The sequence below is a fragment of the Corvus cornix genome, chromosome 17 (assembly GCF_000738735.6).
Source record: "Corvus cornix cornix isolate S_Up_H32 chromosome 17, ASM73873v5, whole genome shotgun sequence".
Taxonomy (NCBI): domain Eukaryota; kingdom Metazoa; phylum Chordata; class Aves; order Passeriformes; family Corvidae; genus Corvus; species Corvus cornix.
The window spans coordinates 8884388-8909726 of record NC_046346.1 but is presented as its reverse complement, the minus strand read 5'-3'; the positions used below and the strand labels follow the sequence as shown (position 1 = coordinate 8909726).

The 25339-nt window shown below is 55.6% G+C and overlaps 1 protein-coding gene across 6 annotated transcripts in view; it reads left to right on the top strand.

Annotated features, from left to right (window-relative positions):
- Nucleotides 1-1092: 1092 nt before the first annotated feature.
- The window catches only part of LOC104688442 (collagen alpha-1(I) chain-like), a 73781-nt gene continuing 49534 nt past the window's right edge, over nucleotides 1093-25339 (top strand). For all 6 annotated transcript variants that reach the window (XM_039561906.1, XM_039561905.1, XM_039561903.1 and 3 more), the window contains exon 1: nucleotides 1093-1192. In XM_039561906.1, coding sequence (XP_039417840.1) covers nucleotides 1096-1192 — 97 coding nt within the window. In that variant the 5' untranslated portion in view covers nucleotides 1093-1095. The remainder of the gene's footprint in view (nucleotides 1193-25339) is intronic.

Here is a 25339-nt window from a genome sequence, read left to right as displayed (position 1 = left end):
TTTCGGGTGAGGAGCTTCCAGAATCCTCTTTTCCCAATGCCACGGTGTGGCATTCACGTGAGCACAATGACAGCTGGGTTTCACACTGAGCACCTGCTGCTCCCTGGCAGGGATGCCCAGCTGGAGTTTGTCTCGCTGTCTCTTGCTGAAGGTTCCCAAGTTTTTTGTGTCTCCGCATGATTGCTGCAGGGAAAATGCTATCATGGATTGGGAATGAGCCTGCCTCCCCCATGGGCCTGAGCCAAAATCTCCACAGGGCACCTGTGGGCACCCAGGGCTTTGTCACATACGTTGGGCACAGGGTGGCTCCAGCTGTGGGGGCTGTGCCACTGGTGGCACTGGAGAGCTGAGCGTGAGGGGTCTGCTGTGGGGCAGCACTCCGGTCTGGGGGGGGACTGGGGGAACCCACTTTTGGGGTGAGTCTCCCACTGTGGTGGTGGCATGGCTGGGGAGGACCCGGCCTGGGTCAGATTTACCCCCTGTAATCCCAGTAAGGAGGGGTGGACTGGCCCAGACCCCAAGGAAAGAGGGGGTTGTACCCAGCCCAGCTCTCACTGGAGAACTGGGGTCCCTCGCTCACCCCAAAATGCCAGGTCAGGAGGCTGCTCTGTCCTTCCCACTGCAGGAGCAGGGCCGGGCACCCCCGGGGGGAGATGGGCAGAGCTGGGGGGGCGAAGCACCCCGAGAAACTCTTGCCGCGAGTATTTTGGGATGGGGAGGTGCAGAATGTCTCCTTTACCTATGGAGGGCAAGCCAGCACGGCGGGGGGGTGTCAGCAACCCCTGCTACAGCCGGGGGGGTGTGTCCGGGGTGTGTCTGTCTGTCCGTCTGTCACCCCCGGAGCCCTGCAGGGGGGGAAGGGCGACCCCCACCCCCAAACTCTTCATCCCCGGGGGGCGCTGGCAGCCCGGCTGATTTTGGGGAGGGGCCGATGTGGGACATTCGCCCCGGTGCTCCCCCGGCCCCGCGCGGTGCGGGGCAGGGCGGGGGCCGGGGGCGGGGGCGGGGGCGGGGCGGGGGCCGTGCCTGTCCCGGCGGCGGGGCCGGGCGGGGATGCGGCGGGGCCGGGATGCGGCGGGGCCGGGGCCGGGCACGATGCGCGGCGGGGCGCGGGCGCTGGCGCTGCTCTGCGCCCTGTCCCTGTGCCCAGCGGCGCTGGCGGCCCCCGAGCCGGGCTCCGGGCTGGACACAGGTAGGACGGCGGCCGCGGATCCCGGGGGGATCCCGGGGGGGGCTCAGCGGAGCTGGCGGGCGGTGGGGACATCCTGGGCAGGGATGCGGGCGGTCCCCAGTGGGATGCGCTGGGAGCCCGGCACGGCGGAGCGGCGAGCGGGGAAAGGGGAGAGGGGCTCGGCCGGGACCCCCGGGGTTCTGCGGGGATGCGGCGGCGGTTCCCGGCGATGGGGGTGCAGGGGAACCCCCCAGGTGCCCCGGCGTCCCGGCCACGGGGCAGCCAAAAATGTTACGGGGGGAAAAAGCGTCGAGCACGGCGAGGGGCGGCTCCCGTGAGCTGCTGGGGGCGGGCAGGGACGGAGCCTCTCGCAGTGTCCCTGTGGCACAGGGGTGCCTGGAGCGGGGGTGGAGGTGGGGGACAGAGCAGCCGGGTTTGCTGGGATTTGTGCGAGGCTTCTTGGGTGTCTCATGCCATAGAATCATGGAATCCTGAACTGGTTTGGATTGGAAGGGACCTCAAATCTCATCCAGTGCCACCCATTCCATGGGCAGGGACACCTCCCACTGTCCCAGGCTGCTCCAAGCCCCGATGTCCAGCCTGGCCTTGGGCACTGCCAGGGATCCAGGGGCAGCCCCAGCTGCTCTGGGCACCCTGTGCCAGGGCCTGCCCACCCTCACCTTTGACTGAGCATCACCCAGCTGTGAGGCTTTGCCCTTCGGTCCCTGCTGCCCAGGCTGGGGAAGGTTTTTAGGTTTTGTTGTGGATCCAGCTGGTGCATGGAGCGAAATCCTCCAAACGTGGGCTTTTCCTGGGCTTTGGCCTAAACCGAGACACTTCGTTGGGGCTGAGGCTCTGTTCCCCAGCCAGGCCCTACTGATGGAGCAGTTCTGCTCCAGGCAAGGCCTGCGTGGTGGCACAGCTCCAGGAAACACCCTCGAGGAGCAGGATGGGGAGTGAGGGGCTGCTGAGCCTGGCTGGACTTCCTGACCTTGGAGCTGGGCTTGGCTTCAGGAGCTGGAGCAGTGACCCGTGGCACTGCTGTGCCTGGCTGGGTGCCCTGATCCCGAGGCAGGTGGGGAATAATTGAAGTGTGGAGTGAGTGCCAGAGGAGAGCAGCTCATGACTGGAGCTGGGACTTGGTGTTCAGAGCTGGTGAGACCTTGTGGAGGTTCCGTGTGCCCTCTGCTCCAGCAGTGGCAGAGAAGAGGGCACAGCACGTGGCAGCTGTGACACCTTCGGCCTGGAAGGAAACTGGGATCCATTTCTTAGCTGGATCCATTAGGAAATACGGATCCCTGTCTTCTTTCCTCCCTCCAGCTCAGTCAGGACGTGGGGATTTGTGTTCCTGGTTCTGCGGGGTGGGCAGGGAGCTGTTGGTGTTCCTGGTGTCCCGTCCCCCGTGACCACAGCTCCCACTGCAGCCCACCCATGTCCTTTAGCACTGAATCGAATCCATCCCATGAGCTCTAATCCAAATGTCAGCTGGAGCACCAGGCTGGCCTGGGAATGGTGGAGAGGCTGATTTTTAAGGGAGCAATTATTGAACTTGTGTCTATTTTTTGTGGTTTCATAGAAACATGGAAGGGTTTGGGTTGGATGGGACCTCAAAGCCCACCCAGTGCCACCCCTGCCATGGGCAGGGACACCTCCCACTGTCCCAGGCTGCTCCAAGCCCCAATGTCCAGCCTGGCCTTGGGCACTGCCAGGGATCCAGGGGCAGCCCCAGCTGCTCTGGGCACCCTGTGCCAGGGCCTGCCCACCCTCCCAGGGAACAATTCCTTCCCAATATCCCATCCATCCCTGCCCTCTGGCACTGGGAAGCCATTCCCTGTGTCCTGTCCCTCCATGCCTTGTCCCCAGTCCCTCTGTAGCTCTCCTGGAGCCCCTTTAGGCCCTGGAAGGAGCTCTGAGCTCTCCCTGGAGCCTTCTCCTCTCCAGGTGAGCACCCCCAGCTCTCCCAGCCTGGCTCCAGCCCTTGGAGCAGCTCTGGGGCCTCCTCTGGTTCTTTTTATACCGGGAGCTGCAGCAATTCCTAAGAATTCCCCGTGCAGTGCTGTGGGTCTGGGATGGGGGGTGGCACTGGCAGGAATTTTTGGATTTGGGATGAGCGCCAGCTGCCCCTTCCTGTCCACAGTGCCCAGTGGGCACAACCTGGGGGTCTCCAGGGCTTTGCTGAACTCATCCCAACATTCCGAGGATGCTCTGGTTCGGAAGGAGGAGAAGGTGGGAAGCTCCTTGGTTCCGTGGGAGCCCAGTGGCTCCGGAGCTCCTGGGAGCCGCTTTTTCCTCATGAAATGCAATAAATAACAATTGCAATAAATAACAATTGCAACCCCACTCTGCAAAGCACAAAACTGCCCCAAATCAACCCAGAAAATCCTGTCTGGGAATGAGATCCAGAAAGGAAAGCGCACGAACAATTTGCCTTTAATTAAAGCTGGAGTCATCCAATTAAAATCTGCTTAATTAAGGGATGCATCCGAAAGCGCACGGCTTGGCTCCTGCAGATGGCATTTCTTGCTTGAGGGTTTGGGGGAAAATAGGAATTGCAGGAAATTATCCTGCTGGAGGTCTGGGACTCCGAAATGTCGGATCCAGCGTTGTGCAAGGTCCTCAAATCTGGGATCTTTTGGGAATGTGCACATGGACTTGGTAAATGGAATATCGAACCTGATGGAAATATGGAAAATTAGGTATAAATTGAGATGTATCAGCGCTGTCTGTGTACAGTTGCAGGAGTTTTATACAGATATAATTATAAAAATATATCTATTTATTTTATAGCACGTCTGTGTCCTGGCCTGATGCTGACAATCTCAACAAGTTCCAAATCCAACTTCTTAAAAATCCAGAAATCCCAGATTTGGACTCTTGGTGTCATTTCCATTTGACCCTCCATTCTAGGGAGGGTCATGATGTCCTTAATTAGGCAATTATATGGAATTACCAATTGTTTTCCCTTGACAAGACCCTAAATTGTGCATTTAAAGTGGAATAAACACGGGGGTCACTGCCTGTGCCCCCACCAGAGAGCAGCTGGGAGCCTTCCCCTGAGGCTTTTTCCTCTTTGAGGGCAGAGCATGGAAAACCAAACCCTGAGGGTTCTCAGGAGTTCTGGGAACCCCAAAAAGAGCCCACCAGGACATTTTTGCAATCCAGCTTTTATCCCTGAGGTTTTTCATGGGCTCCTCTTTGTGCTCCAGAGGGAGGAGGGAAAAACCTGCCTGGGTTTGTGCTTCAGGTCCATTTGAAGGACACCTTTATCTAAAATTTGGGCTTGCTGAGCTTCATTTTCCAGCTGGTTTCTGCTGGATGAAAGAGCCTTTTCCTAAAATCCTGCGGTGCTTTTATCTGGGAATAGGGAGGAGGTGAGTTCCTGCATTCCCTCAGAAAAACACCTTCCCTGGATCCCTTGGGATTATTTGGTTGTACCCCCCCTTGCACTGACCTCGGTGCACCCAGGTGCCTTTGGGAATTGCAGCCTGGAAGGGGCCCCAATTTCCTTGGAAAGTCTGGAGGAGAAGGTGCTGAGCCAGGACTTGGCCCTGCCTTCGGGATGTGGCACATGGGGGACGTTTTCCTGCTGTCCCCCCTAAATTCTGCTGTCACTGCCTCCTTGCTGAGGTGACAGGAGACACAACACTTACGGAAAAGCCCTAAGGAGTGGGATATTGGGGTGCAGGGACACTGAGGGGTGGGTGCACATCATTCCAGATCCAGCTGCTGGGATTTTCGCTGTGCTATTTAACTTTGCCTGGCTGGAGCTGTTGGGATTGAAAGGTCTCTCTCTGTTTGAAGTCTCTCTCATGCTGGATTATTTGAAAACTCCCAGCCCAAGCTTCCCAGCTGTTCCCAAGATCCCTGTCTTCAGGATATGTTGGTATTGCTGGAAGTTGGAGTGCAGAGGTGATGTTTGGCTGCGTCCCCACGAGATCCCTCCAGATCAGACCAAGTTAAAAACCTTACACTTTTCCTAAAGCCTCATTTCCTAAAGCCTCTTTCCCTCCGGATCCAGGCCTTGCTCTGAGCTGGCTCTGGCACTCACAGCCCGTGTCCCCTGTGCCGCCACAGAGCACAGATGGATTCCAGAGCTGCTTTCACCTCTAGTTTTTGCACCTTAGTCGGTGCAAATCATCCCAAATCATTCCATTTAAGCTCTGGGGTGCTGGGGAAGGGTTTCGAGTGCCGTTCCTTAGGGGAAGATTTTCCAGAGGAGAGGTGTCATGGATCATCCTGCGGGTTTGGGATCAGATCAGCTCACCAGGGGCTGAGCTGGGGGATACAAACCTCCCTCCCATGGGACAATGGACAGTCTGGGCTGAGTGTCACACCTTGTCCAGACACTGCCAGGACCTCCAGCCACTGGTGTCAAGCCCAGACTAAGCCAGGCTTTAGGTGGAAGATTCTGGAGGCAGACACGGAGTTTGGTGTGAGAAGCAGCTCAGAGTGGCTGCCCACACCTCCTTCCTCTGGGCAGGCTCCCAAAAAGCTCCTAATTTCTTGCAGGAGGAGCCGCCATCTGCTCCTGGTTGAGGTCCCGGCCGTGAGGGGTGACGTAGCGTCGGTCCCTCCCTGGCTGAGGCAGCTGGAGCTCTGTGTGCATGTTCAGGGTGTGCTAAATATATATATTTCTGTATTTATATACCCATGACATGGCTCTCACGGCCAGCGTGGGGCTGGCACTGCCTGTGTGGGCCAGGAATTCTGGCTGTGCTGTCCTGGCAGGAGCTGGGAATGGTTTTACAGCTCAACTCCCATCCCCTGGACACTGCAGGTTGTGGGATCAGCCGCTCCTCAGGGGGTTTGGGTGTCTGGGGCTTGTCTGGGAGGGAAATCTGGGGGGTGTCAGTGGTTCTTGGGTGCTGGGCTGGGTCTTTGTGACCCTGTTGGGTGCAGGTTCAGGGCTCAGCTCTGCAGGGAGTGAGGAAGAATCACAGATCAATCACAGATCAATCACAGAACCACAGAATCAGAGAATCAGCCGAGCTGGAAGGAACCCACCAGGATCCCTCCTCCACGGGAAGCCCCGGAATCTGGAAAGGGCTGTGCTGGTGCTGCAGCTCTTTGCAGGCAGGTGGGGAAAGGAGCTCTCCCTGCTCCTCCCTCTTGGCCCTGGCAGAGTGTTGGGGGACAGATTTGAGCACAAAAACCTCATTTCCTTCTCCTAAAAAGAGGCTGCTCACCCAACCCACCACCCCATTGTAGGATTAGAAGGGTTTTTGGTGCTTTGCCCCGTTTTTAGGCTGCCAAGGCTGGCTGTGTCCCCTTCCTTCCCATCCCATCCCTGGCTCAGTGGGATGCAGCAGCTCGGGGGGACCCGGGGCTCTGCTTTGCCGGGGGCACCTGGGGACACTGGCAGAGGGAAGCGCTTCCTGATCGCGGGCTGGTGGCGCAGGGATGCCGTGTCCCCGCTGTTCCCTCATTGTGCAGCGGCTTCGCACAAGCCGCGAGGAGCAGCCGCCTGGAAAGCTTCGCTCTCCTGGGGTCAGCAATTAAGGGGAAGAAAACCTCTCCGCGATTTCCGCACCCTCCTCCCGTGCCTTTGCCACTCCGGGAGCTCAAGAGAGCAACAAAGTCACAAAAATCAGCTTCTGTTCCGCGCACCTCGGCCCTGACAGGGCGTTCCTGTGCCACAATGACGGTAATTAGCGCAGCGCTAATTGCCGGCGCTGCCGGCAGTGTCATTCCCGCAGGGCTGAAGGCCACCTCAGGTCACACCGCGCTGATCCCGGGGCTGCTGGGGACAAGGGGGGCCCGGCACGTGGCTGGGGGGCGGGGGAGGGGAGGGGAGGTGGGGGGATGGAGGGACACGGCAGGACAGAGGGATGTGTTGGGACAGAGGGACACAGTGGGACGGAGGGACACGGCAGGACAGAGGGACATGGAGGGATGGAGGGACATGGCAGGACAGAGGGACATGGAGGGATGGAGGGACATGGCAGGACAAAGGGATATGGAGGGATGGAGGGACATGGCAGGACAGAGGGACATGGAGGGATGGAGGGACATGGCAGGACAGAGGGACATGGAGGGATGGAGGGACACGGAGGGCCTCCCTGGTTTCTCCCTCTGCAGGGCCCTGGGTAACTGTGGTGCCTCTCTGCCGCTGGTTCCCACCTCTCCAGCAGGGAATGGTGCGAGACAGACGCCTCCCCTCCTTCTGCAGGAGCTCTGGGCTGGGATCGGAGCTGGGAAACCGCAGCCAGGCAGGGATTTGGTTCCATTAGCTCCTCTCCTTTTCCTTTTTTAACCTGCCAGACGTGTTTGGGAGCGGGGCTGTGATCCTGCCAGCGTGCTCTGTCTGGCACTGTGGCATTGCAGCTCTGCCGCCCCGGCTGTGCCAGGTTTGTGCCACTGCAGCTCCAGCAGAGACCTGCAGGAACGGATGGATTTCCTTGGAGCAGATGCCAGCGGCTGGGGAAGCTGCCGTGGGGCAGGGCATGGGCAGGGCACGTAACTCACCCCTCAAATGCCCCTAAATCCAGAGGGAGTAGAAGAAATCCCAGGCATGGACAGCAGAGGGGTGAGGAGGATTTATTGGGATTTTCTCCATGTGCTCAGCACCCCATGGGACTCAGAGCTGAGCAGTTTTGGGGCGTGAGAGAGCTGGGGGTGCTCACCTGGAGAGGAGAAGGCTCCAGGGAGAGCTCAGAGCCCCTTGCAGGGCCTAAAGGGGCTCCAGGAGAGCTGCAGAGGGACTGGGGACAAGGGATGGAGGGACAGGACACAAGGAATGGCTTCCCAGTGCCAGAGGGCAGGGCTGGATGGGAGATTGGGCAGGAATTGTTCCCTGGCAGGGTGGGCAGGCCCTGGCACAGGGTGCCCAGAGCAGCTGGGGCTGCCCCTGGATCCCTGGCAGTGCCCAAGGCCAGGCTGGACACTGGGGCTGGGAGCAGCCTGGGACAGTGGGAGGTGTCCCTGCCCATGGCAGGGCTGGCACTGGATGAGCTTTAAGTTCCCTTCCAACCCAAACTATTCCATCATTCCCTGATTTCTCTTCCTCTTTAAACAATTAAATCTGTTTATACTGAAGGTTAGGATCACATGACACAGGTAATTGCTGCGAAAGAGATACATTTTATTTATCATTTTCTCTGCTTCCCTGCTGCTGCACCTTCGTTTCTCAGGCACATTTTCCATGGCAGCTCCCGCTGGGAGTGGGAAATGCCAGATTAAAGGCGCAGGTTAAACAAGCTGCCATCCAAGGGAGGCATCAGCGCCCAGGAGTGGAACCTTTGGTTTGACAGAGCTGCGTTATTAATCCTCGTTTGAAGTCCTGGAATGGATCAATGAAACAGCTGGGCCTTGCCTGTGGAAATGTGGGCTCTGTTCTGGCAGGGCTGAGGGAGATGTTCTGTAATGAGAGCTATTAAAAGGTCCTTAGAGATGCAGAGGAGTTTTGAAGTCAGATCTCAGTTTCTGGCAGCGACTTTTGTGTGAGCAGATTTTTAATCAGCTCCTGTGCTTTTGCTTTTTCTTTTTCTTTTCTTCTTTTTCTTCTTTTTCTTCTTTTTCTTCTTTTTCTTCTTTTTCTTGTTCTTCTCTTTCTTCTCCTCCTTCTCCTCCTTCTCCTCCTTCCCCTCCTTCTCCTCCTTCCCCTCCTTCCCCTCCTTCTCCTCCTTCTTCTCCTTCTCCTTCTTCTTTTCCTTCTTTAATTTTTTTTGCATTCCTGGGGCTTTGTGAATGTTTCAGTTTTGAGGATGGCAAATGGAAGATGGGATTCATGTCAGGAGATGGGACATGGTGTCCATCGTGCCATGTGGTCCCCCTTGGCCTGGCGGGTGACATTTCGAGGGGTGTGGAGTTCAAGCGAGCTGCAAAGCAAAGGGACGAAGAGCAAACCAGAGGGCTCACACACTGTAGAGTTTGGGGGACCTAAAGAGCTTAAAATTCCCCCAGAGGGTGCTGGGCACTGCCCAGGCTCCCCAGGGAATGGGCACAGCCCCGAGGCTGCCAGAGCTGCAGGAGCGTTTGGACAGCGCTGCCAGGGATGCCCAGGGTGGGGCTGTTGGGGGGTCTGTGCAGGTCAGGGGCTGCACTGGATGATCCTGGTGGGTCCCTCCAGCTTGGGATATTCCATGACTCCATGATCTCCCCATGCAGGTCATCCTGCTCCCACTGGGCAGGTCCTGGCAGATCACAGACCATGCAGAGGGCTGTGATGGTTCCCTCTTTTTCAGGCAAAACCTTGAAGCTGCTGAAAAGGCTTTGAGTAAAGCAGAGCTCAGGCTCCTGCCTGGGGCACGCAGAGCTCTGAATCCACATTAATTCATTCTCTAATGCCTCACTTGTGGTTTTCCTCTCCAGATGAGGAGACTTTAGGGAATCCTACAAACCCTCCACCTTCTGCAGTAAAAGTGCTGCTCATTTTCTCCCCCAGCTCTGCTGGTTTTAATTGTGACTCTCACGTCAGCTCTCACAACTCACATGTTCCATGTATTTATCATTTCAGTCGCTCCTGGCCTACCCCAGGGCTGGGCTGTGGTGGAGTTTCAGCTGCTGGCAAGGCTTTAAATCCAGATGAGATGTTTTTCCTGAAGGGAAAGATGTTTTCCCAAATTCAGCCACAACTGTTGGGCTTAAAATAGGAATTAAGCTGGAGATCTTCTTTGGCCTGTTCTCTGTAGGACACCAGGTCATAGAATCATGGAATTACAGAATGGTTTGGGTTGGAAGGGACCTCAAATCCCATCTCATTCTACCCCCTGCCATGTGCAGGGACACCTCCCACTACCCCAGGCTGCTCCAAGCCCATCCAGCCTGGCCTGGGACACTTGCAGGGATGGAGCAGCCACAGCTTCTCTGGGCCAGATCACTGTGGGGTTTTTTCCTGTATGGATAGGAGCAGATCCCACATTTGGTGACCATTCCATCATCATTTTTGAGTGCTGCTTGAGGAAAAAGTGACCCAAAATTCAACTAAAGCAGGAAAGGTGCTGTGCCTCGCTGCTCATCCCAGGCACAGCTGTAGGAGGCAGTGCTTTGATGTCCTATTTGTGGTTTAATGATTTAGATTTTATATTTTTCTGTCTTAAATGTACCAGGGGTCGTGGCTCTTGGTGGGCAGGGTGTGACGGTGCTCCAGCAGCACTAACTGGTGTTACTGGTGTAGTTCCTGCTGCTCTCTGGAAGAGCTGGGCTGCTAAAAAATCCAGTTTCATGGCTGTTGGGATATTGCAAGTGTTTTTGTGCAGGGGCAAGAGGGGTGGGAGGTGTTTTAGAGACATTTTCAGGGCATAATTCGCCTTGGAAGAGACTTCTGGAGATGCTGCAGCTGCTCTGGGCAGCTCCATCCTGATCCAGGGATCTGGATTTTGTTTCCCTGTGGGGGCAGGAGTGGCAATTCCAAAGCTCTTCCTTTGTGTCTGGGCTCTTGCTGCTGAGATTTGCAGTCTGGCTTTGTTTTACTTGGTCTGGAGCCTTGGGGAGAAGGGCCTGGGGTTACGTCAGAGGCTGCAGCTTCCTCCTGTCGAGGGCAAGGAGCCAACTGATGCTGGAATGGGCAAGGGGAGACAGGGCTGACACACTCCAGGAGGTCCCAGGGCATGAAGGGAACTCCAGACTTGGTCAAATTTGTGGGAATTGCAGCTCCCAGAGCAGCATTTCACCCTCACAGAGAAGGGACAGAGCAGAGGGGACACTGAGAGCTGGAGGCTGAGCCCAAACTGGGGATTTGCAGCTCTCCGAGGCATTCCAGGGATGCAGGAAGGAGCATCCCAAACGTGTGGGGCTGCTCCGCCTCCTCCTTTCAGCCCCATCCCTTGCAGCTTCCTGCCTCTCCGGAGCCAGACATGTGCAAACGTGACCGGGAATCCACCCGGGATGGCTTTTCCTCCCCCAGGCTGGTATTTCCTCCCGGCTGCCTCTCCCCCTGCACGGCCCCTTCTCCACGAACCCAGTCAGGCATCGCTGGCGACCCTGAGCCCCGGAGCCCCCCTCCCCTGCTGTGGAACGGGGAGCATCTGGCAGGCACGTGCTGCCCAGGGCTGCGCAGTCTCCCGGGCTCTGGGGTCTCTCCAGGCTCCCTTTCGGGATGTGTTCCCTCTGCAGCCTCGGTGTGCTGATGGGGACACCTCTCCAAGGGGTGGCTGCAGCATCCCTGCTCCTTTCATTGCTCGGGAAAAGGTTCCTCCCGTGGAAGGGTTTGGGGGCTCTGCTGGATGTTTGAGGGTCACAGGGTGAGGAGTGATCTGGGATGGCTCCAGCCTGATCCCCTCTTGGCTGCTGTGTACTCCTGGCTTCCCGGAGTGCTTTTTAGGGCACATTTTGAAGAGGAAACCTTCTCATTCTGGTTAATCCCTTCCTGATGCCTGCAGCAGCTGGGATGTTCTGTGGGCTGAGCTTCAGACCAGCACAAGGACACCCAGATGTCTCATTCCCATCTTCTCCTGACAATGCAGGCAGGGGAAAAGAGGTTCCTCCTTTTCCATGGGTGTTGGGGATGAGGACCAAGAGGTTCCTGAGAGGTTCCTGAGATGTTTCCCATGGCCAAAGGGTGGGGGTGACACAGTGACAGGGCAGGGAGAGGTTGGATCGTGACCTCAGGAATTCCTGTGAGCTGGGAAGGGTCTCCCTGGGGCTGCTGCTCACCCAGAAGCTCTCTGGAGGTGTCTCTGTGGAGGAAGCTGATGAGTTTCTCTCTAGGATGGGTCACTGCAGGTGTGAATTCCCCCTCTGGCATCTGTGGGGCCAACGTGAGTGTGGTGCTGCTGCCAGGGAGAAGATTTGGGGTTGGACAGGAGCGAGCAGGGACTGGGACGGGCACTGGCCAGACCAGCCTGGCTGTAGAATTATGAGGAGATGGAAACTTTCATCAGGGCTGGGGTGTGGTGGATGGACACTGGCATCCTCCTGAGCATGGAGAGGGGCTGGATGGTTTTCCAGATGGGATCATAAATGGGATGGCTTAAATAATAAAATAAATAAATAAATTTTTTTAAAAAACCGAATTATATTAATAAATAATAAATAATAAATAATAATAATAAATAAAAAGAAATGAATGGGATCCTGGCTTAAAAAAAAAAAGTCTTAAAAGAATAAATAAAAATTGCCTCTGAACTTTTGTGTTCAGTTTTTGTGCTTGCGCGACGAGCAGTCAGGTTTTCTGTGCTTTTTTTCTCTGGTTGTGAGGCTCAGGAAGTTTAATTAAAGAGAGGTTTAGTGCTGTTAATGAGCCCAGCAGCTGGAGCATTAAATCTTCGCATCAGCAAGTGGGGGGTGCCACCGAAAGCAGATCTGCAGAGCAGCAGCTCCAGGGCCCTGTGCCCTCTCTGAGGGGCTCCATGGTTTTTATCCTGGACTAGGCTGGGATTTCCAGTCCAGAGGATCCTGTCCATGTTGGAGAACATTAAATCTCCTCCCCAGCACTTCCGATCCTCACCACAAAGGTGTCTGTGCAGCCCAGGACAGCTCTGCAGTCTGAGCAGCAGCACAGGGAGTGGGCATGGCTGGGAATTCACCCTGGGATGACTTCCTGATCCTAATTAAAACTGCTCGTGTGTTGTTAGTTTGAATTTGCTGTCTTTATTTTCCCCCCTCAGAAACAGTTTGCAGAAGCAGGTTGTGAACACGGCTCTGCTGCAGCTTAGTAGGGATTGGAGCAGTGTTGATCCAAGGAAGCCTTTTTCAGGGAATCCTGGAATGGTTTGGATTGGAAGGGACCTTAAAGCTCATCCAGTGCCACCCCTGCCATGGGCAGGGACACCTCCCTCTATCCCAGGCTGCTCCAAGCCCCAATGTCCAGCCTGGCCTTGGGCACTGCCAGGGATCCAGGGGCAGCCCCAGCTGCTCTGGGCACCCTGTGCCAGGGCCTGCCCACCCTCATAGGGAACGATTCCTTCCCAATCTCCCATCCAGCCCTGCCCTCTGGCACTGGGAAGCCATTCCCTGTGTCCTGTCCCTCCAGTCCTTGTCCCCAGTCCCTCTGCAGCTCTCCTGGAGCCCCTTTAGGCCCTGCAAGGGGCTCTGAGCTCTCCCTGGAGCCTTCTCCTCTCCAGGTGAGCACCCCCAGCTCTCCCAGCCAGGCTCCAGCCCTGGAGCAGCTCCAGGGCCTCCTCTGGACTCTCTCCAGCAGCTCCAGCTCCTTCCTGTGCTGGGGACCCCACAGGGGAACCCCTGCACCAGATGGGCTCTCATGAGAGGGGTACAATCACCTCCCTTGCTGCTCTGCTCACTCTGGCAGTGATTTTTTATTTCTTCACCCTCCCATCCCTCCTCTCTGAAGGCGGTGGGACGCGTGGAGCTGCTCGCTGCGCTCCAAGGAGCTGCTCACAATCCCAATTGACATTTGCTCCCGATTTGTGACAGTTTAATGTCCCCGGGCTCCCTCCCAGCTGTGGCTGTGGCTCGGGGAGTGGGGACAGAGCTGCTGTGGCCTGGGGAGGAGCCCTGGGGGCACAGTGGGGCACACACAGAGCTCCCCGAGCACGGGAAGAATTCCTGCACCCCAACCTGGCTGTGGGGAGCCCCTTCCCCGGGCTCGGCCTCCCCCAGGCCCTCAGCATCCAGCGAGATGTGAGAACACGAACGCTGCTCCTTTTCACAGCCTTTTCCCAGCTTTAATCTCCCCGAATGTGTTTTTGTTTCATTTTTATATTCCTTCCAGGCTTTTGCTGGAATTCCCACAGGCCGGAGCGGGCTGGGGATGCTGATTGGAAACAGGATAGGGCTGGAAGTAGCCGAGATAAATGGGCTGATAAAGCAGCCAGAGCCCGGCTGATATGGGCAGGGCCAGCGTGGGACTGTCCTCACCCCCCTTCTCCCTGCTCCAGGGGGGCTTGAGGCAGCCTGGAATGACCACCCTTGGGAATTGCTGCTCCTCAAGGAAGAACAGCGGAGCTGGGAAGGGGCTGGAGCCCCAGGAGCGGCTGAGGGAGCTGGGAAAGGGGCTCAGCCTGGAGCAAAGGAGGCTCAGGGGGGACCTTGTGGCTCTGCACAAGTCCCTGACAGGAGGGGGCAGCCGGGGGGGTCGGGCTCTGCTCGCAGGGAACAGGGACAGGAGGAGAGGGAACGGCCTCAGGCTGGGCCAGGGGAGGCTCAGGGTGGACACCAGCAGGAATTTCTCCACAGAAAGTGTTGTTAAACACTGGAATGGGCTGCCCAGGGCGGTGCCCTCATCCCTGTCGGGTTTTAAAAGCCTGAATGTGGATGTGGCACTCGGGGCCATGGCTCAGTGGTGGCCTCAGTCCTGTGGGACAGCTGGACTCGGTGACTTTAGGGGGCTTTTTTTTTTTATGGGGAATTACCTTGGCATGAAGATGAATGTTTCTGTGCCTGGATAAATGAGTGGATTTTTCTCAGCTCACACCTAAAAGTAGGCTAGGCCTGGAGGAGAGTAGATGGATTTTTTCGAAGCCTCAACATCAACAGTTGTCATCTCAAAGACATCCCAGAGCTGCTGGGAGGCAGGAACCAGGAGATGACTGATGGCTGATGTCGTGTTTAAAGCCATGCCCTGAATTCCTTGTCTTTGGAGCTCCTTCTGCAGTGAGGCAGAGCAAAGCCTCACCTGGAACTCCTCAGGATCCTCCATACCCCAGCTGGGGTTTGTCCTCCTCATGATCCACAGTTTGCTGCCAAACATCATCACATGGGGCTCCCTGGTCCTGGAAATCCCATTTCCTTCCTGTGGTTTTTCCTAGAAAAGAAATTTCTCCTCGCTCTTTCTTGATAGGACAAGAGCAAACGGTCTCAGGTTGCAGCAGGGCAGGTTTAGTTTGGATATGAGGAAAAATTCCTTCATGGGAAGGGTTTTCAAGCCCAGGCTGCCCAGGGCAGTGGTGGAGTCGCAGCCCTGGAGGGATTTAAAAGCTGTGTGGATGTGGCACTTGGGGACACGGCTTAGCGGTGGCCTTGGCAGTGCTGATGGTTGGACTCAGGCAGGTGGGGGAGGCTCTTAAAATGCAGGAATCAAGTATTTTAGGGAGAAGAGGGGTTTGAGCCTGGCTGTCCCACATCCTGCAGCAGTGTCCTGGTCTCTGGCTGGGGCAAGGAGGGAACAGCCGCACGGAATTGCACGCATTTGTGATTTAACCTTTTTTTTAGATTTTACACTGAATTAATACAATTCAATCTTGAGGGCTGAGCTGATCCCTTGGAGTATTTCTCTTGCTGCAGGTTTGATGGGAATGGCACAGCAGTTCAAGCCAACTCCACTTTTCACATCGCTTTTCTTGGTTTGCTTCACATCCAAACCAGGGAAAAAAAGAAGCAAAGCCATTCCTTCACGTGGTCCTGCTGCTCCCAGAGCACTGGAGTGTGCTGGAGAGGCTGGAACGCTGCTCCAGCCCAGCGGGAGAGCTGCTGCAGCAATCTTCAGGACATTGAATCTGATGACATCAAAACAAACTCAGCCCAGTGGGTTTGGAAGAGCCCTGCAAGAGCTGCTCGCTGCTGGCTGGATAAATCCTGCAAGACTTGCTGGAGTTAGACAGGAAAATGATGTTTTCTGCCCTCAGGAAATGCAGGTGTGGGAGCAGGAGCAGCCAGCCCATGGTGTCTGCAGCACTCCAGACTCTCAGGGAGCTTTGGAGAGGGATTGGTTCCTTTTTTAGGGATATTTTTGGGAGAGCCCAGAGGATCAGAGCTGTGCAGCAGCAGGGGCTTGTCCATGTCCAAGAGCTCCCAGGTGAGATGTGCAGAGGGATTTTGGGGATTTGTATCCAGTGGGATCCCAGTTCTTCCACCCTCTCATTCCCTGGGGCCATGCTCGATGCAGTCACTGTTGTCACCTGCTCTGCTGTTCGTGCCTGCACCTCACATCTGTCCTGGGGACATCTGGGCTTCCCTGGCATGTTCCTGGCAGGAAAAGTGGTGGAGCCCAAGGTTAGGGAGCAGGGGCTGCCTTTCCAAGCTGTGGATGCTGCACATTGACACCGCTCTCCCTGGGACAGGGCTTTGCTGGGAGGGAGCCTGGAGGTGTCACCTCCACTCCAGCTCCTCCAGGAGGTGACAGATGTGCCATTGTCGATGCTCCCAGCAGATTGCCCTGACCCAGATCCATCACCTTTTCCCTCCTGACCAGAGACAGCACCCAGGGAGCGGCTGGAGCTGGGCCAGGGCAGGCTCAGGCTGAGAGCAGGGAAAGGTTCTTCCCCCAGAGGGTGCTGGGCACTGCCCAGGCTCCCCAGGGAATGGGCACGGCCCCGAGGCTGCCAGAGCTCCAGGAGTGTTTGGCCAGCACTGCCAGGGTGCCCATCCAAGGATGGGCAGCTCAGCAGCTCACAAAGCCCAGCCCCTTTGGGGCATCACTCCCAGGATCCATGGAAAACCCCCCATACCCACAATTTTTCATGGTTCTCTTCCTTCCTCGCACTGAGATGCAAAGCCAGGTGGCCAGGATTGCTCCTCGCCAGGTGGCCAGGATTGCTCCTCACCAGCTGGGAATGTTTGAATGTCTTGGAAAGAGAAACTCTGAAACCTTCCACCTGAAGGAGGATTTCTCCCACTGTGATACTGGATACAGGATATGGCTTAAAAAATAATTCCTGGCACTTTGGGGGGACAAGGTGATGAATTGTTTTGGTTTAGGAAATCCTTCTTTTCCAGTCAGGATGGTTAACTCATGGATTTAGCTTTTGTTCTTCTTTTTCAGCATTCCCCAGCAGTGGTGGAATGCATTAAACCCAGAGAGATCCCAGGGTGAGTTGTAGGTGATGTCCTGGTGTGTCCATTCCCATTCCTGTGGGAATTCCAGGGCTCCTCTTCATTGCTCCGGGGTTTTTTGTTCTGGAGGTGGCTTGAAAATGAAGTGCAGCAAAATCTTGGCTGCAGAGGTTGTCAGATGTGAGAGAATCCAGAGGATTCTGAGGCACTGGAACAGAAGGAATAGAGGGGTACAGAGGAATTCTCTGCTTGGGGATGTTCCTCAGGTCGGCTGCTTTCAGAAAAAGGAACGGGATTGAGGGAGAGTGGGCTCAGGAGTCTGGGGCTCAGTGGGCTTGGTGGAGGCTGAAGCAGGGCTGGTGAAACTGCGTCTGATCAGGTGAAAAATTCCCATCGGGAAGTGGCAGTGAAACTCAAGCCCGTTAAAACTCTTGGGTTTCCTGGGGTTTGTGAAAATAAGTTTTAAAAAGTGCTTTACTGGGAGAGGGAGGAAATGTCCTCTCATCTCAGGGGGTTAAAAATAACACTGATTTTTCCCTTTCAAACAGTTTCAGTTAATTCAAGTGAACTTGCACTGAGTTAAAGGAGACAAGAAAGAGGCAGCTCATCCACAGAGGTGAAACCTTTCATTTCTGGGCTGACTCAAACTGACTCATTTTCTTTTTTTTTTTTTTTTTTTATTTTTTTCTTTTTCTTTTTTTCTTTTTTTTTTTACTCAAATATTGGGAAAGTTTTCTGTTTGACACTGATTTATTTCCAGCAATTCTCTTTAACCCTGAGAGCTTCCTCACATCCCAAATCCATCCTTTTCTCAGTCTGGGCTGTTCAGGGAAGTGATGAATCACCAAGAAATGTTTTCCCCCCCGCTCAAAGGCAGAGGGAGGAATGAAGAGCAGATTTTATGGGGTTGGTTTTTTTGTGAGGCAGAGACATCCCTGCTGCTCAAACAAGACTTGTCAGCTCTGTCTGGGGCTCTCCCAAAATCCACACAATTCCCTGAGTGCAGGCAGCAGGATGGGGGAATGTCTCTGACCTGGGCCCTTCTCAGCTTTTCTTGTGATGAATAATCCAGGCTCAAAACTTGGAGTTTTAAGTGGAAAAAAAGAGATTTTCCTCTGGGTTCTACTGCATAAAAATGTCTGGGAAATTCTCGAGGTTAGTGAAGAAATGGAGAGAAAGGAAAATTGGTTTGAGCTGGGAAATCCTTATTGGCAGGTGGGTGGGATGCTCTGATGCAGCCTTGGAAGCTGAAAAACAGGAATGGGCTTTGGATAGGAAGTTTTTCTGGGGGAGAAGGAGGATTTTGAACCCTGGAGAGGAAGAATAGGGATGGAGATGTCTGCATCCAGCAAGGGGCTGTTGCAGAAAGGTTGGCCCGTGCCCATGAGCTGAGCGTGCTCTCCCTGGGATCTCCTCCACGCTGGAAGCTTCTCCAGCCCCATCCATGCTCATCCTCATCCAAGCTTCCAATTGTGGAGCCTCCTCAGCCCAGGATGTGGCCCAGGGAGCTCCAGAGGGTTCAGCCCCTCCTGGGGCTTGGAAAAGTGGTGCCTCCAGCACCGTTTGTGGGGTTTGGCAGCTTCTCTGCACTTGAATAAAATCCTGGTTTGTGTTTATTCACCCGGAGCCTCCTGAGCTCTGGTTCCAGCACCGTGGGCTCGACCTGAGCTGGTGAAAGGAGTTTACTGGAAGAAATCTTTTGGTTGGGGCTCTCACTGACTCCCACACCCAGGGAAGCAGCAGCTCCTGGCTTGGAGCAGCTTGTCAGGGAATCTGAAGGCTCCCAGGCACCCAAAGATAATTTGGGTGTAAAAATAAATACCAGAGGTGGGAGGTGAGGAGCTCTGTCAGAGGAGCTCGGAGGAGCTTTTGGGAGTGGAGTCAGGGTTGAAACCGCAACAATTGCATCGTTTGTGCAGAAAGCTGGCAGCTGCCGGCGCGGGGTGAATCACAAATGTGCACATGTTTTGCCTGCGGTGAAAATCTGAGCGCTTTTTGGCCGTGAAATGGCAGCTTGTGAGGCTGGGAAACACTTATTTCTAATTTTTTTATTTTTTTATTCCTGGGGGTTGTGTTGAAGGGAGAAGGAGGGGAAGGTCAGGGCTGGTGCTCCTGCCCTGCTCTGCCCCAGGCTCTGCTGGGATGAGGCTCTGCTGCTTCCTCCTCTCACTCCTGCTCTGTTCCTGCAGGGAAAATGATCCCCAGCAGCCAAATGCAACCTCCAGACACTGACCCAGATGCAGAATTTTAACACCAGGTCAGAGCCTGAGCGCTGACCCTTGGAACAGCAGCTCCTGGAGCAAAGGAAGCAGAACTGGGTCCCTGCGAGGTGCTGGGGGCTTCGCTTTCCTGCAGGGATTTTGGAGATTTGTATCCTGTGAGGTCCCAGGTTCTTCCATTCTCTCCTTCCTTGGAGCCACGCTCGCTGCGAAGTCACTGTTGTCACTTGCTCTGGTGTTTGTGCAAAACTGTCAAAACCTTCCCTCTAATGAAGTTCCCTGGCGCTAATTTGGGGTGAGAATTGGTCACACCCGAGTGACAGGAGCTGGGGGAGGTGCTTGTAGTGGAAAAGCTCAGCTCAGGCAGGTCCAGCTCCCCCAGGAGTCAAATGCAACCTCCAGACACCGACCCAGACACAGAATTTTAATACCAAGTTCCCTGGTGCTGATTTTGGGTGAGAATTGGTCACACCCGAGTGACAGGAGCTGGGGAAGGCACTTGTGGGTGTTAAGCTCAGCTCAGGCAGGTCCAGCTCCCCCCCGGGCTCCCAGGAGCAGCGTCTGTCTGTCCCCTGTCCCTCAGCACAGGGCCTTGTTCCTCCTCAGTGTCCCCAAAGTGGAGATTGCAGCATGAAGTGGCTGCATTTGGGCTAAAATCAACCTGCACTGCCCTGTGGCCGCCCTTTAAAGGGACAGTTGTCCTGGCTGGAGGGTGGCAGGGTGACAGACGAGTGTCCCTGAGTTGGGACGGGTTCAGACAGAGTAGGGACATCCTGCAATAAACCCCGCACTCCTGAGAGGATCAGGCAGGAGCTGCCTTTCCCTGCCAGCACTTGGGACCTGGCGTTTCCCACAAGCTCCCACGGGGTCCCATCACTGCTGGGCAGGCGGCAGACGGTGCCCAGGAGCCCAGACACGGCTGGGCACTGGCTCTGTGCCCGCTGGCACAGCACAGCAGCACAGTCCCTGGCAGCCTCACACCCAGCCCTGTGTCCCCTGCGTGTCCCCTGCGTGTCCCCTGCCTTTTGGCCTCAGGCTCTTTTCCTCAGTGCCAGCTCAGGGGAGAGCAGTGCTGGGTGCCCCCAGCTTTGTCACTTTGCCCTCCTCTTTTGGGACCACCGATTCCCCCCCAGCGATGTTTTCCAGGTTTTCTCTGCAGGCTGGCAGGAAAGCCGGGTTTAAATGTGAAAGCAGCTGCCATCCTGCCCCCCCGAGGGGTTTCTGGATCTCCCACCACCAACTCTGGGGTCCTGCTCACCGCAGGGTTTGTTGCTAAATCGCCTCAGTTCGCTCCCCTGACCTCTTATCTCCCTGAAACCTGTGAGTTTGTCTGAGTCCAAACAGCCCTGAGTGGGAATTTGGCAGCTCTGTGCTGGGTACAGGGTGTGTGATGGGGCTGGGGGCACGAGGCCAAGGGCACAGGAAATTCCAGGTGGGATTTCTGCCCGTTCTCCTGCCGGGATGTGATAACTCGGGGTTTCCTCGGCCAGAGGACCTGAGCCAGACCTTTGCAGGGCATTCTCTGATTTCTGCCTGGCTGAAGTCACTGGCTCTTATCAAGCCTGGAAAATGGAGCTGTCTGACTCCCCCGTCTGCCCTCGGGCAATTTGTCCCCTGGGCTGCTGCAGGGAGTTGATAAAACGTGTTTGTCATGAGTACACTGAGAGAGGGGGCTGGGACCGCCCGGCTGGATGGCAGGAGTGGAGCAGGCGGAGTTCTGAGCGCAGGGAAGGGGGAAGCTCTGGGAAGAGGCAATTGGGATGTCTCTGGCTCATCTGGGGTTGCCCTGAGCCTCTCTGGCTCAGCTGAGGGCTTCTGCCAGGCAGGTCTGCTGGATGAGGGAAAACACTGATTTTGTGGCTGCCATGAATGAAACAGCAGCCAGTTTAGAATCCCGGGATCACTGAGGTTGGAAAAGACCTCCAAGATCATCGAGTCCAAGCTGTGCCCGGTCCCCACCCTGTCCCCAGCCCAGAGCACTGAGTGCCACCTCCAGGCTTTCCTTGGACACCTCCGGGGGTAGGGATTCCAAACCTCCCCAGGCAGCCCCTTCTGATGCTTAACAATGTTTTCCATGGAGAAATTCCTCCTGATGTCCCCCCTGACCCTCCCCTGGCACAGCCTGAGGCTGTTCCCTCCACAGAACATCAGGAAAGCGCAAGAAGAAGAGAAGGAAAGCTCTGCGTGCCCAGGAATCTCTTGCAGGAACATCCTCCAGTGCTTCCCAGGACAGGAGGGATTTGAGGCCCGGTTCCTGACGATGCAAACACTGCCTTTGGATCAGCAAATCCTCACCCTGCAGGGAGGAAACAGCAGGAAAAACTCGCTCTGTTCCTGCTCTTTTCTCTCCTCTCCTGCTGTTGGAGCCAGGGCTGGGGGCTGGAGGCACCTCCTGGTGGTCCTGACCTTGGAGTCTTTCAAAGCCAGACAGTTCCTGGGAGTTTTGGGGTGTTTGCACACCAGTGTTCTCCAGGATGAGAGGACAGAGCCTCAGGCTGTGCCAGGGGAGGGTCAGGGGGGACATCAGGAGGAATTTCTCCATGGAAAACATTGTAAAGCATCAGAAGGGGCTGCCCGGGGAGGTTTGGAGTCCCCATCCCTGGAGGTGTCCAAGGAAGGCCTGGAGGTGGCACTCGGGGACAGGGTGGGGTTCAGGCACAGGTTGAACTCGAAGATCCTGGAAGTCTTTTCCAACCTAAATGATCCTGGGATTCAGTGATTGGAACAAGAGGATGATGAAAATCAGGGCTGCAAACCCTGGCTGTGTGCTCTTCCCAGCCTGGGGTGTCCATCCCACCCAGAGCAGCTTTTTGGGGTCATCCCTTCACGGCTTTGGTGTTTATTTCTGTTTTCCTCCCAGCCCTATAAAACAAAACCGCAGAGAGGGAAGCTGTTGGAAAGCTGGAAACCCCTGGAGAGAGTGGGAGGGTTTGGAGAATTTGCTGTTCATTTACTTTGACAAGGGAGCAATAATGAGAAGTTTATTTACGAGCGACAGCGAGGGCCAATGTTTATGGCACTTGTCCCCACTCAGTGTCACCCAAGTTTTATTGGGATGTTTTTAGTTGTTTTTAAATGAATCCCACAGATTGTAGACCCATTCCAACGCTGACTCCCTGTAATTCAGCAATTAATTTAATTGCTGAGAGGCCAAATTGAACAGGTCGAGGAGTGGTTGTGTGGGGATTTAAATGAAAACCATGTAAAAATACCCCTCCTTAAAGCTTTTAAGCCCTGAGTGTGGATGAAACATCATTTCTGTGGTGTTTGAACTGAGATGAGTGAAGGTTTGAGCTCAGCCCAGGAGCGTTTGCTGCCGGTGCTCCAGGAGGGGACAGGAGATGAATGCACAGAGCAGAGGGAGGAGGGTCTGGAGGGGAAATGTGGAGAACAGGGGGTGGAAAATGCACCCAGGTGCGAGTGTGGCCTGCGGGCGAGGGCTGGACAAGGCTGGGGTGACACCAGAGCGCCTCTCCAAGGACCAGGAGCTCTGGGTGGGGTTAACTCTGGTGGTTGCTCAGGAAGGAGATGGGTGAGGAGCTCTGTGGGGTCTGTGGGGTTGGATGAGGTGACCCTTAAATGTCCCTTCCAACCCGAGCTATGTCATGGTTCTGTGATCTCTCAGCACGTCTTGGGGAGGTTGGAAATGGCTTCTTTTTTGGTTTCCTGTTAAAAAACCCCAAAGCAAGGCAGGCCACCAAACCCTGCAGAGCAGCTCACCCTTGTGACCCTCCCTCCCAGCGCCTCCTTCACAAGGGTCTCCTTGCTCAGCTTCCAGGATATCCATGTGCTCCATGTCCCAAACCCTTTCCACGTCCCCACAAGGGCAGCAGACAATTTCTTAGACACATTCTCTCCCCCTCACTTAATGGGATGAGATTTTTATGCCGTCTCATGGCTTGGAGAGTTGGGATTTGCCCTGAGGAGAATAAAGGATAAAGCTGAAGGCTGAGCTGCCCCTTCCACACTCCTGTGACCACTCCGTGGCTTTAGCAGCCCTGAAACTCTTCCCTGCTCCCAAAGCTCTCCTCCTTTCCTGCCGCTTGCCCTATTTTTCCCTGCAGCCAGCTTATCCTTACTCGGGGTCATCCTGCCTTCCAGCAGCCCTTCCTCCTGCCCAGCCTTTGTCCCCAAAAGCCCCATCCCCACCCCGCAGAGCTGGGTGGGCACAAAGGAGCGGCAGCACAGCTGCAGAGCCGGGTAATGAGCTCCAGGAGAACCTGTGCTCCCGTTTTTCCTGCCCAGACAATGCGTGCAGCTGAGCTCTTTCTTCCGAGAAGGTTTCGCTTCCCTGGGATTCGCTGTCCTCTCCGTGGGTGGGTGGCTGCATTCACTCTTCCATAATAGCTCCAGCGTCCTCCGTGGGAAATGTCCTTGTTCCTTTTCTTCCTGCTTTGGCTCTGTCCCCTCTGGACTTGCAGCCTCGGGGTCAAACCCAAATTATCCCTGCTCTCCGGAGGTTGAAATCCTGTTGCATAACCAGCCCCGGGAGCTGCGTGTGCTGCAGCTTAGAGCTCACCTCAGGTGCCTTCTGGAGGTGGCCTTGGAAAGGGATGGTCGGATGAGGAGGGAAATGGAAACAGTGGGGAATGGATGTGGCACAGGGAGTGACACGGGTGGCTGCTGTGGGCATTGGCACGAGGAATCCTGGGGCAGAAGGAGAAGCTGGAAGAGCTGCCTACAAAAAACTTTGTGTCGAGGTGTCCTTGACCTTGCTCCATGTGTGGAGCCACCAGACAGTTCCAAACAAGTGTGAAGTTGCCATTTTTGCTGCCCTTGCTCCAGAAAAAAAATCAGGCACAACCTCCAACGTTCTTCCAGAGGCAAAAGGATGCGGGATGCCAGGGGCACGTGGAGGAGCACCGGTGTGCTGGGAGGGCTGTGCTGGTTGGCCTCTCGGTGCTGGTGTCACTGGTGTGAGGCCCCAGGACAGAGCCCTGGTTTTCCATCACTTCATGCAGGGAGCCTTCCTGATTGAATTCCAGCTGTGATGCCCGAGCCTCTCTGCTGCCGAGTTCGAAGTGATCCTAAGCAGAGTCCTGGCAGAACATTTCCATCAGGCACTCAGGAATCGGAGGGAGGAAAGGCCCATTAGGTCATAGGCTCCATTCCCCAGCCAGAGCTGTCCCCTGGGCTGGTCCCCAGGGCTTGGCCAGCCCTGTTACTGCAGGTTCCAACCAGTGCCACATCCAGGGGAAGTGACTCAGCCTGACAGACCCTGTTAGGAGCTCTCCAAGGCCCCAATTTTGGGTTGTTTAATACAATTTTCCCTCATTTGGGGAGAACATAAAGCTCAGTGGAAGTTTTGCACATTGAAACAAGCCAGAGGAGAAGATGGGTGGTCTCTTTTCTGTGTCTGCAACTGGAGGTGCCCCTCAGGGAACACTTTTTTCTGGGATGCAGCCCGAGGGACGGGATGGGATGGGATGGTGGAGAGTCACCACTGAAACCCATCTGATTCCTGAGAGCACTCATGGACCTTAATGACCCCAACCAGTCTCACCTGGGACCCCCAGCTTATCCCAGCAGCCCCATTTAAGCTCAGCCCTGTGCTCTCAGCCTGAGCTGTGGTGGTGGGGTCTTTCCCTCTTGGGTGGGCCATATATTGACCCTGGATGGAATTTATCTCCTTGTCTTTTTGGTCCCTGTCCCCTCTCTGTCCCTTGGGTGGGCTTTACCCCTCACTGTGGCCTGGTTTCCACACCAGCTTCTGCCTGTGCTTCCCTTTTCTGCTGACCGAGTTCCAGGAGGGATCTGGACCCTATTCCTGGCTGTCCTTGCCTGGGGCTGCCTGTGGAGCATCCCCCAGGGGCTGGCTCTGCTTAGGGCGTTCCCCTTTGGAATCTGGGCCTGTCCTGGGGTGCTCCTGCTCCCTAGCTTCCCTCCCCCAGTGCCCCTGCACAAGTCTCCCTGGGACTGGGACACCTGGGAAGATTTCTGCGCTGCTTTTCGGAGCAACTTGGATTTGGCAGCTGCAGCTGAACTCCAGGAATCTCCTTTCCAGTGCAGGAATAGCCATGCTGGAGGCATCTGGGCAGAGGTTGAAGGGCAAAGCTGTTGGTTTGGGATGCTGGATGTGCTCCGTGGGCAGTGGGATGGACAGGGAGAGCCCAAGGTGAGCCCAGCTGGGCTGTGAGCTCTGCTTTGGGGTCCAGGATGGAGGTAGGAGGGTGCAGGGGTAGAAAGAATGTTGGTGAGCAGAGCTGTTCCCTGATGGGCTCTGGAAGGAGAAGGGAAGCCTGGCTGTGGGGATAAAGCAACTTAGCCCTGGGAATGCTGAAAACTCTGGAGAAAGTGGGATTTTTGGAAAGGAAACACAGAATTCCTGTAACAGATGTAC